A 20,629-nucleotide genomic window follows, 5' to 3' on the forward strand; every position below is an offset into this window, starting at 1 on the left:
CTGTCACAGGACTCCAGCAGATGGATGGTTGGAGAATGGGGGGATTGGACATGAAACCTAGTCTGAACCCGACAAACCAGCAGCCAGTCCGCTACGAATCAATTTCCATCCATTGTCATGGCAACCCCAGGGCCAGTTACTTCAAAACATGTTAAACTCTTGTTGACTCTCATCTAATAGGGATGTGACTCTGGGATGGGATGAAGCCTTATATAAACATTCACAGCTATTATACAGTCATGCTGCCCAGATATGATCCTAACATGCTCAAACAACCAGGTCTATGATCTCTCAAGCTACTATACCAGCAAGATCCTAGGGCATTTTCCATCCTGCTCGCCTCTGTTCTCCCTCTCCCCTCCAACCAACTCTGGCCCTGCAACAGGTAGTAAAACCCACATCGCAGACCATAGAAACCCTCTTTGTTACCAACACACTCTGTTAAAAGAAATGTGTAGCCAGTGGGAACCAGTATGACTGGAAGACTGTAAATACAGAAAACAACAGAGTGACTTGAATTCCAATTGGCCCCTGTTGATAGAGGTTAACTGAGTGGGCCAACTGTAAGTCTGGCTGGATGTGTTGTTTTAAAAGCTTCTATCTAGCAGGATTAATAACGTGGTCTCATCATTAAGGTGACAGTAATTGTATCGCCCCCTGAATTTCTGAGACAGTCACTGTGGTTGCCTCAGATCTGGTCACTTAGGCAATATCTGTCAGAGGAGAAGCATTCAGAAAGAGAGAAAGATGGAAAGAGACAAGAGAGAGAGAGAGAGAGAGAGAGAGAGAGAGAGAGAGAGAGAGAGAGAGAGAGAGAGAGAGAGAGAGAGAGAGAGAGAGAGAGAGAGAGAGAGAGAGAGAGAGAGAGAGAGAGAGAGAGAGAGAGAGAGAGAGAGAGAGAGAGAGAGAGAGAGAGAGAGAGAGAGAAAGAAAGAGATTGGTCGGAGTGAAAGAGGGTGTCCCCCTCTCTCCTCTCAGAGTCAGTGGAAGGCCAACAAAACATCTGATTCCTGTGGGGCAACATGAGGAGGAGCCCATCTCATTTGCAAGGAGCAGAAGAAAAGACGCCTTTCCTGGGTGTAGAGCAGAATCTTAATGCTGTTTCTCCAGACTGATCTCCCTCCAGAACCACAGGGACGCCAGCTCTGTTTGCCTGCACACGGCTCCCCCCACCTCACCATTCAGGCCTTTTAGACCCTTTCTGTTACTGCTGGTTTAAACCCCTTTCCCCTCTCTCCTATGGGAGCTACCCTACCTCAGACCCCCTTGCACCCCCAGCCTCCTCTCTATGCAAATGAGCACACCCCAAATTCTGACCATTCAGCTGGATACACCTCATCCCCCACCCACAACAAAACTCACACAGCAGCCCCTCCTTCTCCACTAGATTAAGCACGCCCCATCAACTCAATGATATGGGCCCCCAGTCAGCTCAATCACGTATAAATCCCCCCGTCACATTACTTAATCTTAGTCCATGTCACATGGAGCTCAGGGACCCGGGACCCCATCCTCTCTGCCAACAAAGAGCCCATTGATAACAGAAGAGCCCGGGGAATGGGGGTCCCAGTGGCCCATGGGTCTCACCTCAACTCACACACACATACTATGCCCACACACAGCATGCAGTGTACTTATCACTGATGTACAATATCACTGATGTACAGTATCACTGATGTGCATTATCACTGATGTACAGTATCACGGATGTGCATTATCACTAATGTACAATATCACTGATGTGCATTATCACTGATGTGCATTATCACTGATGTACAATATCACTGATGTGCATTATAACTGATGTGCAGTATCACTGATGTACAGTATCACTGATGTGCAGTATCACTGATGTACAGTATCACTGATGTACAGTATCATTGATGTACAGTATCACTGATGTGCAGTATCACTGATGTACAGTATCACTGATGTACAGTATCACTGATGTACAGTATCATTGATGTACAGTATCACTGATGTGCATGCTAGCATTAACACAGGCCCTCTCAGGTATGACGTTATATGTAGTTGTTAGTGGTAGAAGGTGCAGTTGTGAAATCATAATATGCCAGATGTGGCTGCATAGATCCAGTCCCCGCTGGTGCCCCCTGTGTGTGTGTGTGTGTGTGTGTGTGTGTGTGTGTGTGTGTGTGTGTGTGTGTGTGTGTGTGTGTGTGTGTGTGTGTGTGTGTGGCCTCTGTCCAGCAGTCTGCCTGTCAGCACTAATGCTGGGCCCCAGCGGCCCAGAGACATACCTAGCAAACAGAACTGCATAACAAACAGACCCAGACACATAGCACACGAAGAGAACCACATACCTTCCAAACACTACCACTGACCACAATAACATACTGACTAAAATAACTCACTGACCACAATAACACTACCACTGAACCCAATAACACTACCACTGACTACAATAACACTACCACTGACTACCACAACACTACCACTGACCACAATAACATACTGACTACAATAACTCACTGACCACAATAACACTACCAGTGACCACAATAACACTACCACTGACGCCAATAACATTACCACTGACCACAATAACACTACCACTGATCACAATAACACTACCACTGACCACAATAACATACTGACCACAATAACACTACCACTGACCACAATAACATACTGACCCCAATAACACTACCACTGACCACAATAACACTACCACTGACCACAATAACATTACCACTGACCACAATAACACTACCACTGACCCCAATAACACTACCACTGACCACAATAACACTACCACTGACTACCACAACACTACCACTGACCACAATAACACTACCACTGACTACCACAACACTACCACTGACCACAATAACACTACCAGTGACCACAATAACACTACCACTGACTACAATAACACTACCACTGACCACAATAACACTACCACTGATCACAATAACATACTGACCTCAATAACACTACCACTGACCACAATAACACTACCACTGACCCCAATAACACTACCACTGATCACAATAACACTACCACTGACCACAATAACACTACCACTGACCCCAATAACTACCACTGACCACAATAACACTACCACTGACCCCAATAACACTACCACTGACCACAATAACACTACCACTGATCACAATAACATACTGACCTCAATAACACTACCACTGACCACAATAACACTACCACTGACCCCAATAACACTACCACTGATCACAATAACACTACCACTGATCACAATAACACTACCACTGACCACAATAACACTACCACTGACCCCAATAACTACCACTGACTACAATAACACTACCACTGACCCCAATAACACTACCACTGATCACAATAACACTACCACTGACCCCAATAACACTACCACTGACTACAATAACACTACCACTGACCACAATAACATACTGACCACAACAACACTACCACTGACTACAATAACACTACCACTGACCCCAAAACACTACCACTGACTACAATAACACTACCACTGACCACAATAACATACTGACCACAACAACACTACCACTGACTACAATAACACTACCACTGACCCCAATAACACTACCACTGACCACAATAACACTACCACTGACCACAATAACACTACCACTGACTACAATAACACTACTACTGACCACAACAACCCTACCACTAACTACAATAACATACTGACCACAATAACACTACCACTGATCACAGTAACACTACCACTGACCCCAATAACACTACCACTGACCCCAATAACACTACCACTGACTACATAAACACTACCACTGACCACAATAACATACTGACCACAATAACACTACCACTGACTACATAAACACTACCACTGATCACAATAACATACTGACCACAATAACACTACCACTGATCACAATAACACTACCACTGATCACAATAACACTACCACTGACTACAATAACACTACCACTGACTACAATAACACTACCACTGACCCAAATAACACTACCACTGACTACAATAACACTACCACTGACCCCAATAACACTACCACTGACTACAATAACACTAACACTGACCACAATAACACTACCACTGACTACAATAACACTACCACTGATCACAATAACACTACCACTGACCACAATAACACTACCACTGACCACAATAACACTACCACTGACCACAATTACACTACCACTGATCAATAATACTACCACTGACCACAATAACATACTGATCACAATAACACTACCGCTGACCACAATAACATTACCACTGACCCCAATAACACTACCACTGACTACAATAACACTACCACTGACTACAATAACACTACCACTGACTACAATAACACCACCACTGATCACAATAACACTACCACTGACTACAATAACACAACCACTGATCACAATAACACTACCACTGACTACAATAACACTACCACTAACTACAATAACACTACCACTGACCACAATAACACTGCCACTGAACCCAATAACACTACCACTGACCACAATAACACTACCACTGACCACAATAACACTACCACTAACTACAATAACACTACCACTAACTACAATAACACCACCACTGACTACAATAGCACTACCACTGATTACAATAACACTACCACTGATCACAATAACATACTGACCCCAATAACACTACCACTGATCACAATAACACTACCACTGACCACAATAACACTACCACTGACTACAATAACACTACCACTGACCACAATAATACTACCACTGACCACAATAACACTACCACTGACCCCAATAACACACTGATCACAATAACACTACCACTGACTACAATAACACTACCACTGACTACAATAACATACTGACCACAACAACACTACCACTGACTACAATAACACTACCACTGACTACAATAACACTACCACTGACTACAATAACACTACCACTGACCCCAATAACACTACCACTGACTACAATAACATACTGACCACAACAACACTACCACTGACTACAATAACACTACCACTGACTACAATAACATACTGACCACAACAACACTACCACTGACTACAATAACACTACCACTGACTACAATAACACTACCACTGATCACAATAACACTACCACTGATCACAATAACATACTGACCCCAATAACACTACCACTGATCACAATAACACTACCACTGATCACAATAACACTACCACTGACCACAATAACACTACCACTGACTACAATAACACTACCACTGACCACAATAACACTACCACTGACCCCAATAACACACTGATCACAATAACACTACCACTGACTACAATAACACTACCACTGACTACAATAACATACTGACCACAACAACACTACCACTGATCACAATAACATACTGACCCCAATAACACTACCACTGATCACAATAACACTACCACTGATCACAATAACACTACCACTGATCACAATAACATACTGACCCCAATAACACTACCACTGATCACAATAACACTACCACTGATCACAATAACACTACCACTGACCACAATAACACTACCACTGACCCCAATAACACTACCACTGATCACAATAACATACTGACTACAATAACACTACCACTGATCACAATAACACTACCACTGACTACAATAACACTACCACTGACCACAATTACACTACCACTGTTCAATAATACTACCACTGATCACAATGACACTACCACTGACTACAATAACACTACCACTGACCCCAATAACACTACCACTGACTACAATAACATACTGACCTCAATAACACTACCACTGACCACAATAACACTACCACTGACCACAATTACACTACCACTGTTCAATAATACTACCACTGACCACAATAACACTACCACTGACCACAATAACACTACCACTGACCCCCATAACACTACCACTGAACCCAATAACACTACAACTGACCACAATAACACTACCACTGACCAAATAACACTAACACTGATCACAATAACACTGCCATTAACCACATCAACAGACCTGCGGGCCACATGGAGCGGTGCATTACAGGTGTAGGGGAAGGTTATGTAACTGGTATCAGATCCTGGTAGTCAGGGGCCATGGGTCAGATCTACAGGAAGAAAATGGAACAAGCAGCATGCTAAAACACACACAGAGAAAGTGCATTACCAGAAAAACAAAGCAATAAAGTATTATCTGCATCCATCCCCTTGTCACAGTAGCTAAGAAAAGGAACCTTTGTTGGGTCCAAGCTTTCCTCTGTCCCATGGCCACACAGATTAACAGAGCTCTCTCCGCCTCCTCTTCTGTCTTAAAGGGAGGGAGAAAGAGATGGAGCAAGCATCAGTCGGGTTGCTTCTTTCTCCCAACAATGAGCTCTATTCAGTGAGATGTTCTTTTATTTACTGGACTGGGCCAGTCTGACTTTCCAACCTGCTGGCTGCTCAAAGATAATGAAGACATGCATGGACAGACTAGCCAGTGTCTCCCAGAGCCGCTGGCCCCAAAACATCTTCTACAATACCAAACACACCTCCATCAGAGCGGTGTACATGACTGGAACGTACACCAAACATTACGCAAACAAACAAGTAAGCAGGTCAGAATATTGGACCAGCGACAAAGAACATTTATTTGTTTTTGAAATTAGGCACTCAAAGATATAGAAAAACAATGTCATTTAACATACTGTTCCTTTTTCTACGTAAATACATTTGATACACTGGAGTGACTTTGCACTGCAAGTCCCCTGTCATTCAACATACTCATTTATACATTTCCATACATGTATATATCTAAACGTTTAACTCCTGTTTCATTTGCTTACCCCAGGGTTCTTCTGTTAACAGAAACATTTGTTTTGGCTCTTTGTATATAACAGGATCATTTCTAATACTGAACTGATTCTTAGCTGCCTTCTTTAACATCTAGCAGCCACATGATACCCATTTGATTCACTTATGAAAGTATTTTAGAGCCAGTAACAATGAAATAAATGGAAATAAATGGAAAATAAAACTAAAATAAGGTAATTGTAGAAAGCCCTTTGCTCAGTGTGGAGGGCCCCAGACATTGGGCACCGGTCGGTCTCTCGAACCCTGAGCTAAACAAAGTCGTCATGTTGGGTGGAACCCCGGTCTCTGGCATCTACCTGATCAGAACTCCTCCATCCCTGCCCTGCTCAGCTCAGTCTAACTAACGCACACATTCAGTCGCTCTGCTCTGCAAGAATGACACTAAGAGAAGGTTATTCTGGTGAGACACAGCATTCTAGTTACACTTCACTTCACTGTAGTTACACTACAGCATTCTAAATGACACTTCACTGTAGTTACACTACAGCATTCTAAATGACACTTCACTGTAGTTACACTACAGCATTCTAAATGACACTTCACTGTAGTTACACTACAGCATTCTAAATGACACTTCACTGTAGTTACACTACAGCATTCTAAATGACACTTCACTGTAGTTACACTACAGCATTCTAAATGACACTTCACTGCATTCTAAATGACACTTCACTGTAGTTACACTACAGCATTCTAAATGACACTTCACTGTAGTTACACTACAGCATTCTAAATGACACTTCACTGTAGTTACACTACAGCATTCTAAATGACACTTCACTGTAGTTACACTACAGCATTCTAAATGACACTTCACTGTAGTTACACTACAGCATTCTAAATGACACTTCACTGTAGTTACACTACAGCATTCTAAATGACACTTCACATACTTCCCCTCTATTTCCCACACATCACGCCAGCAAGGAGAAATATGGAGGAACTTCAGTAGCCTTTAACTCCTAGGCGGTGGCCTTGTTAAAGAAGTACTGAAACTGTGAGAGGTTTGACAGGGCAGTCCAACAGAAAGGGTCCAATGGAAAAGTGTTGCCATTTAATAAAGCATGGACCTTTAGACATAATATATTATACTGGAGCCAGGAATGTGGATATGTTTCTTGTTTTGGAGCAGAGACCAGGTAAGATAGCCAGAGGTCGTTTTCCACCCAAAGTGTTTCACTAATAAACCCCAATGTTGTAATTTCTGCAAAACCAGCTGCTTTAACAATTTATCATTTCGAACGGCAACATTTATCTCATAGGTCTAAATGCATCCTCATTAGATTTCAAATTGTCTAGAGTCAATATATAAAAAATATATTTATACATATATATTTGAATATAAAAATTCAGGAATGGATGAACATAGGGATTTAAATAAAAGTAAAAGAAATGTAATATTTAAAGTAAAAAAAAAAAAGTTAATTTCGTAAGGCAAACAATAACCAACAACATTAATTTTACATAAAAGTGCATCTGACTCAAATGAATCCTAAATGGCAGAGTTCCACTGTTTGGCGTAGCGTTTTCCTAGATACACTTGTCAACACATAGAAAGCTGGTAAACCTAATGGCAACTCACTTTCAAATCAAGGCATTAGGATTGTATTTGTCTAGGACTAAAATAAAATCTCTCTTTCAATCACAAAGTACAATATAATTTGTAATATTGTGTAGTTAGCATATCCTCCAACCAAACTGGAAACCAACCCCTTCATGAATGAAATGGGTCATTGTTGGTACACTCAGAAAACACTGGGCTGTGATACTGAGGGGCTGCAGTGGAGAGCTGGAGTATAAGACACAGTCATCACAATGGTCTACTGTGAAGGTCATAATGACAACACAAAAACACTGATGGCTCTGGTTCTATGTTGTATGGTGAGGACAGGACAGATCAGCTTGGGCTTCCATCAGGGACTGTGAGTCTTCAAAAGACCATCAAGAGGCACTTTCTCAAAAATACGAAGAATATCAGAGACGGATCAGAGGAGAAAGTGAAAAATAAAATCCATCCCGTCTCTATAACACTGAGTGGTGCATCTGTTGGTTTCATCAGTTAGCATGTTGAAGCACTGAGCTGTGGCTGTGGGTCTGCTGTCTTGGCCTAAGTAGACCAGACACTGCTCTGCTCAAGCTTACTGTAAGTCCCATATGAAACAGTTCATTACCTCAGTGGTCTCACCTAACAGCCCATCTAGAGAATGTAAACTTAGGAGGGGACACTTTGGCATATTTGAAAGGCACATTCGGTGGTGGTGCTTGATCAAATCCCATCTTGAGCCACATACAATAGATTTGATGTGTTTGGAGTGTCTGTGTGTGTGTGTGTGTGTGTGTGTGTGTTTGATCCTCTCACAGACCACCAAGGTGATAGCTGAATAGATACAGTTTGTATGGAGTTGGTGGGTCCAGTTCTCCACAGCAGACAGCTGAACACTGATCAGTCATATAGCTCCCCCTAGTGGGGGAAGTTGGAGGTGAATTTGATAGTTGTCGTTAACAGCTTGGAATAATGGCACTGTGCTATTATCCATCATAATGGATCATGTGTATTTGAGGGTTAAGTAATGAGTGTGACTGGTGGTGAGTCTGGTTTGGGGAGAGAGCTGTAGGATGGAAAGGGACAAGTCTAGAGTCTAGATGTCAGCTGTAGGCCTTGAGTCATGAGGAGCGGCTGAGACAGAGAGAGTGTACTAGTACTTCCCCTCAGCAGAGGATCTGGGAGAAGGGGTGTCTGAGCAGCTCCTCAGCACTGGGCCGGTGCTTGGCCTCCACAAAGATGCGGTGGATGAAGTCACGGGTGTGGTCCGAGGTGTATGAGGGCAGCAGGGGTTTGGTGGGCTGGGTGGCGATCTTAAAGATGGCTGCCATGGCCTCGTATTCGGCCCAGGGAGGCTTCTCTGTCAGCATCTCCACCACTGTGCAGCCCAGGCTCCTGGGGAAGGAGACACACAAACAGGGTTAAGAGAACACCCATACGAGCTCAAATACACAATTTAAACACTTGCCGTCCAATCTCCCCTTCCACAAAACGTGTAAATATTGGAATATAAATGGTGCCTTCCTGTATTATACTTATGCTAAAACATGTATTCTATTCTAATGAGCCATTTACTTTATGTTTGTATTCTTATCTATTATTATTTCTTATTGTTGTTGCATTGTTGAGAAGGAACTTGCAAGTAAGCATTTTGTCAGACGGTGTATCCTGTACATACAACTAATACAACTAGAAACTTGAAACACGCTCCCACTCAAACATCAGAATAGGACATTCAATGCGATACACAATCGTATAACTTATTGACTTGTGTGAATTGACAAAAACAGTGTTAACACACTGAAAAAACAAAGGGCAGCTTTTCCTCACTACAGGCACGAAGGGAAAAGGCCATCCCTCTGCTCTTCTGCTTTCCCAGGCCCCACTGGAATGTTTTGGTGGAAACTTTTTCCCTGTTGACAATTAAAGTGTGCTTTTGCTGGCTACGGGAGGCCACTTCAGTCCTGAAGTCAGACAGAGCAGAGGGCTGGTGAGGGGAGCTGGGTTTAGGGACAGACTCCCCTTTGGACCTGTTACCCCCTACCGACGCTCCCGGCCTGGTCTGGCCCCCCAGGGGAGCAATGAAGTCGGAACATTCCGAACCCTGTCACAAGCTGGCTGGTTGACTGGCTCTTGGCCAATCACATCCCTCCCCTGATGGGATACTACACAATCAGGGAATTCCTGGGCAGCAGGTGGGCCCGACCCATTTCAGGGCCCTGTACGTGGGAGTGAGGCAGTCCTTCTCGACATTCTCTTTTAAATATAGCACTTTTACTATTTTATATATAGCACTTTTTCCCTTGAAGAATAATGGTCTCCCCCTTTTAGAACAGCTATTTTCCCTCCCTTCACATTCCAGCAGTCTAGCCACTCTATCAGGGAAGGAGCCTACTTATATGAGCACATGGAAAGCATCTGACACTTGACCTGAAGATACATTCACACACTCCCAGTTGAGACATCTATCCCCCACCTCCCCCTATCAACACAACTAATCAGAATCACCTGCATGTGTATAAGACCTCTTACCCAACCCCAACCCCATGTGTCTCGGTCCTTACCAGACGTCAGCCTTCCTGCCGTAGCCCTCTCCGCTGATCACCTCGGGGCTCATCCAGTAGGGGGTGCCAGTGACAGAGCGGATGCCCGTGCCAGACATGCAGATGGTCTGCAGCCTCTTGCTGGCGCCAAAATCTCCCAGCTTCACGTTTCCCGCCGAATCCCGCAGGATGTTGGCACCTGGATAAGGAGACGACAGAGTAACACCATGTGACACAGACTCACCCAACCATCTTCCTTGTATTTTAAATGTAGCTTGTAGGTCCTTGTGCTTGAGTCTGGAAGTCTATAGCCATTTAGTTCACTATCTTTACTACAAATGGCCATCTGAGCAGCGTGTTGACATAACTACCTTTGATGTCACGGTGAACGATCATGTTGCTGTGCAGATAGGACATGCCCTCCAGGATCTGCCGTGTGTACTTCCGCGTCACGTTTTCCGTCAGCGCCCCGTAGGCCTTCAACTGGTCTTTGACTGAACCCTGAAAGACAAGAAGGAAGTGCATGGTTTATAATCCTATTCCCTGGAGAGACTGGGACACAGTCCAGGACTGAACACCACAGATACCCTTTAACCCACAACACTCCAGCCCTGAGCCGATGTGTGAAGAATAGACTGACCCCCGGCATGTACTCCATGAAGATGGTGAGGGTCTTTTCGTTGTGGTCCCTCAGACAGCCGTAGTACTGGACGATGCGTTCGTGGTGGAGGTTCTTTAACAACTGGATCTCACACTCCAGAGCACTCACCTCCTACAGACAGACAGACAGACAGACAGACAGACAGACAGACAGACAGACAGACAGACAGACAGACAGACAGACAGACAGACAGACAGACAGACAGACAGACAGACAGACAGACAGACAGACAGACAGACAGACAGACAGGGAACAACAGGTTGAGGGTTGTTCTACTCGACAACAACAAAAAATCCTCAACATTACATGATATGAATGAGTCATCTGTCCACCAAAAGCTATACAAAGACAACTAAAAAATCTGACAAATGGAAAAAGCATTTCAGACACACAGACCAGCTCTCTCTGCAAATAGGACATTAGCGGTAACTGTCCAGTTCCTCAAAAGCAGTTCCTCTGTTTACCTCAGAGAATATGGCCACAGCGATCACATCACAGAGAGAGAGAGCGGAAGAGGGAAATGGAGATATATACAAAGTATCCACAACACAAAGACCCACTAAATAGATAAAAAAAACAACAACAGATTAACATCCGCTGCAGGCTGGGGGGCCAGAGACAGAGAGAAAGAGAGACAGAGAGACAGAGAGAGAGAGAGAGACAGAGAGAGAGAGAGAGAGAGAGAGAGAGAGAGAGAGAGAAAGAGAGAGAGAGAGAGAGACAGAGAGACAGAGAGACACAGAGAGAGAGAGAGAGACAGAGAGAGAGAGAGAGAGAGAGAGAGAGAGACAGAGAGAGAGAGAGAGAGAGACAGAGAGAGAGAGAGAGAGAGAGAGAGAGAAAGAGAGAGAGACAGAGAGACAGAGAGAGAGAGAGAGAGAGACAGAGAGAGAGCGAGAGAGAGAGAGAGAGAGAGAGAGAGAGAGAATGGGAGAGAGAGAATAGGAGCGAGAGGGAGAGCGCAAAAGAGACAGTGGAGTTTAAGGGGTGATTGGAGGCCAAGGCAAAGCTGGCTCTGCTACTCTCCCCCTCCTCACCCCCCTGCAAATACTCCACTCAGATACAGGAAGTGACCGTGCATGTTTTCTCTGTGGCAGACAGGAAAAGACATTAAAGAGGGGGGAGAGAGAAAGGAAAGAAAGTCCCTTGAATCTCCTCAAAGTTCATTGCTCTCAGAGACAGAGATGAGCACTCAGTCAGGATGTGACTATGTTAGTGATTCAGAGAGTTTATCTGATTCCTGACCACAGATCGTTGAATAGCGCCTTTTGTGCTTAAGACAGTTGACCAACAATTAGCTAGTAAAACTCAGTCAGGTTAAACACAGCACCATACTGCATTCCTCCACAATCGCCTCTTAAGAGTAAAGTAGCTTGCTGAACACATTACCTCATTCTTGGCATTGCTCCAGGCTAAAGGTGCTCCAGGCTAAGCCTCTCTGCACCAATCTTTAACAATACACGGGAACTCAAGTCATACAGAGTTCTCCTTCAGGCTGGGGAGTCTGAGTCATCTTGGCATAAATACATTACAGTAGCCTGGCTGTGAACAGTAGACTTTGATATAAAAGCAGAAAACAATCTGTGTAGTAGCATACTGTTCCGGCATCCCCTGCTGTCTCACCTTGCTGGTGTCAGGACTGTCCGGGTCAAACACCACCTGCTTGGCGGCCAGCTCCCGTCCCGTGTCCACATCGTAACACAGGTAAACCCTCCCAAACGCCCCCTGACCCAGCAGCTTGCCCCGCCTCCATGTCATTGGAGCACTGGGGGCTGTGGAGGGAGGGGCATACACCATACATATCATCCTCTCCATATAGCAAACATGACACCATACTCTCAAAACACACTGCATTCAGCATACAAACTAATTCCCTTATTTAAAATGTGTAGGATACAAAAATAGATGTATTATTATGAAATCTCTAATAACTATAAAATATATGTAAAATATGTGTAATATATGTAAATATAAGATGAAGAGGCAGGGTCGGGACTCACACTTGTGGGCGACAGGGCGCTCCTGTGGGCGGAGCCTGCCCTGCTTGTCCACTAGCTGCCAGCTGCCCAGACTCTCCTCGCTGCCGTTGAGGGAGCGCCGTGAGGGCACCAGGGTGAACAGGTTACCCTGGGGGCGACGGATCCGCGGGAACGTTCTCCGACCTGGGGGGATGAGAGGAGAGTTGAGGGTGAAGGAGTGATGAGAGAAGAACCAAGAGACCAAGAGAAGGAGGAGATGGTTCAAGAGAGGGGTCAGGGAAAAGGTCAAATACAAAGTAATATGGCACAAAGTGGTTTGGTGAGAGGAACAGTGAAAAGTGCCCCTACCTTCACTATGGTCCTTGTGATGCAGGGAGACATGGTACCTGCGGGGGTATGTCCCTCCCTTCCCCACCACCTTATCATACACATGGTTCTCCCGGTCTGAGAGGGAGGAAGGAGTAAAGAGAGCGAGAGAGAGGGTGAAGGTTAGACTACAACAGGATTCAGACTCAGCTCAGTCATACAGCATTCACGTGAGGCTCTGCTGCTAAGAGCTGCCTTGTTTCTCTGTGCTGTTGCTTGGGACTACGTTGTTGCTTTGTTGCTAGGAGCTGCATTGTGGTTTAGGCCTGTTGCTAAGGGGCTTGAGAGCGGCTCTCTTGCCAGCACTGTAAAGGGGTTACCGGGAATTTGACAGTAGCTTACAGGCAGCTCGGATGAAAGTAAAATTCTGTATTTCATATTACCGTACACCTGATGTAATATGAATACAGAATCAAAGCAAGTACTGTGTACTGACACAAAGTAAAATATCATAAAATTGACTGTATTATACTGTAAAAAACTAAATGCTACCGTAATCGGAATGAATTAATGAATACGTGGATGACAGTATTTTACTGAAATTACATGGGATTGGTGCAAGCAGGTTGGCTGCTAAGTGTTTACACATTACAGCATATTAATTCATATTTGGTGCTTTATATCACTTGCACTTCTAGAGGCCTTAACAAAGGCTTCCAAACTGGCAGCGACTACAGGTCAAAACAGACCAAAAGGACATGGCAAAATGCTCAACCATTTGCTGCCACTCCAAACTGCCCTTATACATTTTTTATTGATGGGCCACTTTAACCACATAAGAGTAAATTTGGTACAGCATTCTCACTCACGGGTGCAACAAATATAGCCTCTTACAAGGCACGCCTCAAAATATAGTAATAAGCCCGAGACAACAATACCATGCACCCACTAGTGGTCATAAGGTTTTTGGCGCTCTAAAGATACAGTATGGTACTGTATTCGTGGGGTGGAATTACAGTACCATTCGAAATACAACAAATTTCCCATAATTTACAGTATGCTACAGTAAAACTTCCAATGTTTTTTACTGTTGATAATACCTCAAATTACTGTATAAATTACAGTTTTCCGTTACAGTGAGGATCTATATCTTATGTAGTGATATCAGGATTCCTCCTGGGCACCCACCTGAGACGTTCTCCTGCTGCCGGTTATCAGGGTAGCTCTTGGCTCGGTGCATGCGTGACTTCCTCAGGGAGGGGCTGGGAGGAAGGACAAATAAAGAGAGTGAGAGGTGTTGATCACTTCCTCAAAATACATACTTAACCAAAGTCAAGTATTGTGTACAAGTATTGTGTACGTGTGAGGTAGAATCAGGGGTAAAAGTAGATTTAATTTCTTACCGGTATCGCGCACACACTTTTTATAGGTGTAATTATATAATTACATATAGAATCCTTATTAATTTCAAATATGATCTCTGTAAAGATTTGTCATATCACTTTTAACATGTTATACCTGTTTTTTTAAATGTATAATTATCCCCAATTGGTAGTCCCATCGCTGCAACTCCCCTACGAACTCGGAAAAGGCGACGGTCGAAACAAGACCCTGCCTAACCACACTGCTGGCTTAACCCGGAAGAGGAAACACTGTCCAGCTTGAAGGCGCTCGGCCTGCCACAAAGAGTCACTAGAATGCAATGGGACAAGGAAATACCGGCTGGCCAAACCCTCCGCTAACCCGGACGACGCAGGGCCATTTGTGCACCACCTCAAGGGTCTCCCAGTCACTGCAGGCTGTGACACAGCCTGGGATCAAACCCGGGTCTGTAGTGAAGCCTCAAGCTCTGCGATGGAGTGCCTTAGACCACTGCACCACTCGGGAGACCTATTAACATAGGCAGCACATGGGTTTCAAGTTTGGGGAAGCTAATTTTCACCATAAAAATGTACCTTTATAATAAACATTCCATCCATCCTCACATTTGCAGACTTATTAAAGATAGCCTACTATTCCTAATGTGATGATTAGATTGGATAGTCATAATTTTAGCGAATAATATAAAAATAAATGTTCATAAAAAATACTTCAATGCAGTGCGTAATGGATAGAGTAAGCCTAGACTATAGGCTATATCAGATACACTTTTCAGATACACTTTCAGATACACTTATCAGATACACTTTCCATGCACAGGAAAATGTTGGCCTTTCATGCAATTCCACTACACTTTTTATGACTGGTGACATTAGCAGAATATTTTTTTTATACAACAAAAATTACAGGGTAGCCTACTCTGCTGAAACTGACAACCTGATCAATTAAAACAACGTTGTCTGATCCATATAATGGGCCTACAAAAAGGGGAAACATAAAATACAATATAGTACATCTAACCTGGAGGAGGAAATGATTGTCCAAAAACAAACAAAAATGTCACTGACCCAATAATAAAGTGAATATGCAGACTGACCGGGGATATGGACGATGTTCTCCACTTGTGCCAATAAGAGTGGCAGGTAGCCTAGTGGTTAGAGCGTTGGGCCAGTAACCGAAAGATTGGTGGATTGAATCCCCGAGCTGACAAAGTAATAATCTGTTGTTTTACCCCTGAACAAGGCAGTTTACCCCCTGTCCCAAGGCTGTCATTGTAAATAATAACTGGTTCTTAACTGACCTGCCGAGTTAAAAAAAGATAGGCTACTGTTTGCTCAATCTCTTCACAGATATAGCCATTTGCTTTCCAAACGTCTGCCTGGGTCTCTCTGCTTTTCACTGACAGTTGCAACTCAAATGTGGTATTTGCCACATGCTGCCCAAATTGCGGGCCCTTCCAACTGTAGGCTATACAAAACAAAAAGAAGCTAATGATCCTCTGTGGCCAAATCATGCTTTCTGGTTTAGTAGCCTATTTTTATGATTTAATTTATTTCTGTATAGACAGGAGTAGGCTAATTAGGCTATATCATTTTGGGAATTTAACTCAATTTACTTCAGTGAAAGCTTCCCCTAGCCTTATGGACACACCGCCTATGCCTTTTAATGTGGTATAAACACAACCAGTCATGTTTTCATCTGATTGTCAAACAAATAATCACTTCAAAAAAGCGGTCCTGTAGGCTAACAGTACACGTTCGTCCACTCACAAAATAATTCCAGCATCCAAATCCCAACAGTGCACTGATGAATGGAAAGAGACATCTGTTACAAAACACCTACATGTATTCTAATGACGTTGTCATTAGGCCTAAACTTGGAGCCTGAATTGATGCATCCACTGTTGGTCGCGTGCCTCGGTCTTGGCCACTCATCTCCACCTTGTCCTCCCGTGTTTCGGTCTCGACCTCTCATCTCCAAGGCATGTAAGTGTTCTCCTCGAACCACAACACAATTTGGGCGTATACCACCCGGTTTCAAGTCAATTCACTAATTTTTCATGTAGCTGACATTAGGTCATGTTTTATAATGCCATAATAGCCTATACTTTTCTTGCCATTTTGTGTTAATAGTGATAGGCTCATGTTTTACCAGTACGGAGTACCCTCACTATTTATTTTGCCGGGACGCCGCACCAGACCGTACTGGCTTACTTTCCCCCCTGGGTAGAATGTGGGGTAGAGTCCTGCACTCACCTGTCTGAGCTACTGTCCAGCGACTGGCAGCTTCCTGAGACAGAGTTCTCTGCACTGCTCCAGGGGTCCAGCACCTAGGGAGAGGAGACACAGTATTAGCCCTATGGTGTGTGTGTGTGTGTGTTTGTGTGTTTGTGTGTGTCTGCGCACTTGTTTGTGTACAGTGCAATGACTCACACACTGGTCGCTCTCTGGGATGAACTCTCCCTCACTGTTGATGCTGGTGTAGGAGCCCTGGCGGGCGATCCTCTGCTGCCGCTCAGGGACATAGCCAGGAGGGGGGGAGCTACGGCCTGTGTTCTGAGAGCCTGGGACGGGAGAGAGGAGGAGGAGGAGGATAAGAAATAGGACTGTGACTTGGCCATATTACACTGTTCTAAACCAATGGAAATCAATACATGAGATACATGAGATAATGGGATTCTGGTGTACCAAGATCAATGACAGGTAGCCTAGTGGTTAAAAGTGTTTGGGCCAGTAACCGAAAGGTCGTGGGTTCGAATCCCTGAGCAGACTAGGTGAAAAATCTGTCAATGTGCCCTTGAGCAAGGAACTTAATCCTAATTGCTTTGGATAAGAGCATCTGCTAAATGAAAAAAATAGACACAAAAAAAAAAGTTAAACAATGGATTATGTGGGAGAAAAGAAGATACATCCCTAACACTGATAACAGATATGATCTCTCTCTCTCTCTCTCTCTCTCTCTCTCCAACATTAATAATGTGATTGTTTGAAATGTAACTCTGCCTCAGGTGGTGGATCTGCAGAGAATTTAGGATTTGTCCAGTTTCCCTCACACAGCACTAATTTCAACCCTCTCCCAAAACAGCCAGTGTTTCTAAAACCAGGACATTGACCCGCCATGCTAATAGTGTCTCTAAATCTGATTGGCTTGTGGCCAGCAGGCCATTGTAGAGCAGCCAGTGATGGTTGACAGGAAGAGGAAGAGGACCTACTGCTAAGAGGGGAAGCCAGAGAAATAACAGCAGCTAGAGAGAAGGGGGGTGGAAATGAGAGAGTGGGGGGGAGAGAGACAAAGAGAAAGCTAGCAAAATAAATTAGTTAAGAGAGCAAGACATGACAAACACCAAACCAGACAATATACAACATTACTATCTCTCCATATTGAGAGATACCACTACCCTTCCCTTGCTATTGTAAAAAAAAGTTATAGCGACAGAAATGGAGAAAGAGGATGTTGAAAGCAAAGGCAGAAGAATAGAGGAAGCAGCTATGAGTTGAATCTGCTTGTTCATACTCACTGGTGGAGAGGTGGCGCCCCCTGGGCTCGGAGGGCTGGTACACCGTGCTGACATCACCCGTGGACTGGGAGGCTTTGATCCTCACCTGCTTACTCACCGTGTGGTGGGAGGAGGGAGAGGGAGAGGGGGATGGGGAGGCCTAGGGATGGGATGAGAGGGGTGTGGTCAGTCTCCACATATAGACTGTACACACTACCCCATTACATATGATTTTAATAACATTTTATTGATTAATGTGTGTGTTTATTTCTGTATGTCTGTGTATTTATGTGTGTGTGTGTGTGTGTGTGTGTGTGTGTGTGTGTGTGTGTGTGTGTGTGTGTGTGTGTGTGTGTGTGTGTGTGTGTGTGTGTAGTACATTGCACTGCTCCTGCGTCAGCAGCAAGATCTTGATACTCTTAATCTTGGAGCTGCGGTCCAGCAGGTCAATGGCCTTGTCCAGGTCGTCCTGACCACGTAGAGGGATGGACAGCTGGAAACACAGCACACAGAGATGACTCAACCAAAACACAGAGACACTAAGGGAGAATATCCATTAAACATGCATCTTAGTACTTAGGACTAAATGTCCAGGAAACTGGCCGTAAATGTTACCTACATCAAGTGGGTTGCTGTGAGGGCCAGTGTTTGTGTGTGTATGCATTGTGTTGGTGTTTGTCTGAGAGAGTGTTTGTAGGTGAGAAATGCAGAGAAAGAGATGTGGGGTTAGCTGTACCTCATTGTTCATATAGTGCAAGTCTAGCTGTTGGCCAAAGACAGTCTTGACCTTCTGCTGGATTTCTTCAAACTGCACAGGCCTCCCAAACATCAGTATCCTACACAAATAAAAAAGATGGAGATAAACAGTGGGTTAGATGGACAGACAAACAGACAGAAGGAAAAAAAGTGTTTCGGTCTGGAAACTATATCCTCTTTAGATCTGCAACATAAGCGTGCACACACACTTTTACAAACATATTCCGTTTCCAGTGTGTGCAGATTCCTCTAAGCACACCTAACATAGCTGTGGTTTCTGCTGGCTGCCACAGCTAAACCACAGTCCTTTCCCTTTCCATTCTCCGCTTCACATACCATTCTGACTGGAGATCTGGAGTGCATTTGAGCCGAGCTGACCATGCTCTTCTCACAGACAAAGACGTGATAAAACAAGCACACACGCACACACACACACAAACAAAGACACACACACACACACACACACAAAGACACACATCCAAAAACAAGAAAACCCACTCACCTCCTCTCTCCACTGAACTCAAACTTTATTCTGACATCGTCCTGAGGGAGTAAAGAAGAAGCCCCGTCAAGAGGGTTCATGGGAGGTCACAGGGTCATGATGGGGTCATGAAGGGAAACAAGATGTCATGTAGAGATGATGATGACCTGCCTGTCTGAGGAGAGTGTGTGTTGTTGACTGAGTGGGGTGGTAGATGGTTTACCTGTCTCTTAGCAGGGGCAGGGTTGGGCAGAGTCTTGGGTTTCCCCGTGTCATAAGAGGGCCCAGGCTGGCGCCTCGTCATCTGGAGGGCCACTAGGTCCTTCATTATGGAATGGAGAGCCTGGCGCTCATCTGTAGGGGAGAACGGTTGGTGGAAACACACATTTACCATGAGATCAAATTGAAGTGTAATTGTGTGTGTGTGTGTGCGCGTATAGCCATATAAATCCCGCTTCTAGTTGTGTACACAGAAAATGTGTGTTTTTATATAAACCCACATTGAGAGTGTTCAGCTAGCGACAGGGTAATGGAGCCCGTGAGAGGACAGACTGCAGTGTTTTTATATAAACCCACATTGAGAGTGTTCAGCTAGCGACAGGGTAATGGAGCCCGTGAGAGGACAGACTGCAGTGTTTTTATATAAACCCACATTGAGAGTGTTCAGCTAG

General features: G+C 44.3%; 1 protein-coding gene across 1 annotated transcript; it reads right to left on the minus strand.

Moving 5' to 3' along the window:
* Positions 1 to 6,572: 6,572 nt before the first annotated feature.
* Positions 6,573 to 20,352, minus strand: LOC120044068 (mitogen-activated protein kinase kinase kinase 3-like). The gene is made up of 15 exons (XM_038988656.1): positions 20,182 to 20,352; positions 19,980 to 20,020; positions 19,458 to 19,557; positions 19,101 to 19,214; positions 18,743 to 18,881; positions 17,658 to 17,788; positions 17,481 to 17,554; positions 15,034 to 15,107; positions 13,888 to 13,983; positions 13,561 to 13,722; positions 13,184 to 13,332; positions 11,540 to 11,671; positions 11,271 to 11,400; positions 10,921 to 11,098; positions 6,573 to 9,751 (listed from the first exon to the last, which is right to left on the minus strand). The coding sequence occupies exons 1-15, from the start codon at positions 20,350 to 20,352 to the stop codon at positions 9,523 to 9,525; spliced, it is 1,920 nt and encodes a 639-aa protein (XP_038844584.1). The 3' UTR covers positions 6,573 to 9,522.
* Positions 20,353 to 20,629: the final 277 nt, after the last annotated feature.

This window comes from Salvelinus namaycush, chromosome 3, assembly GCF_016432855.1.
Source record: "Salvelinus namaycush isolate Seneca chromosome 3, SaNama_1.0, whole genome shotgun sequence".
NCBI lineage: Eukaryota > Metazoa > Chordata > Actinopteri > Salmoniformes > Salmonidae > Salvelinus > Salvelinus namaycush.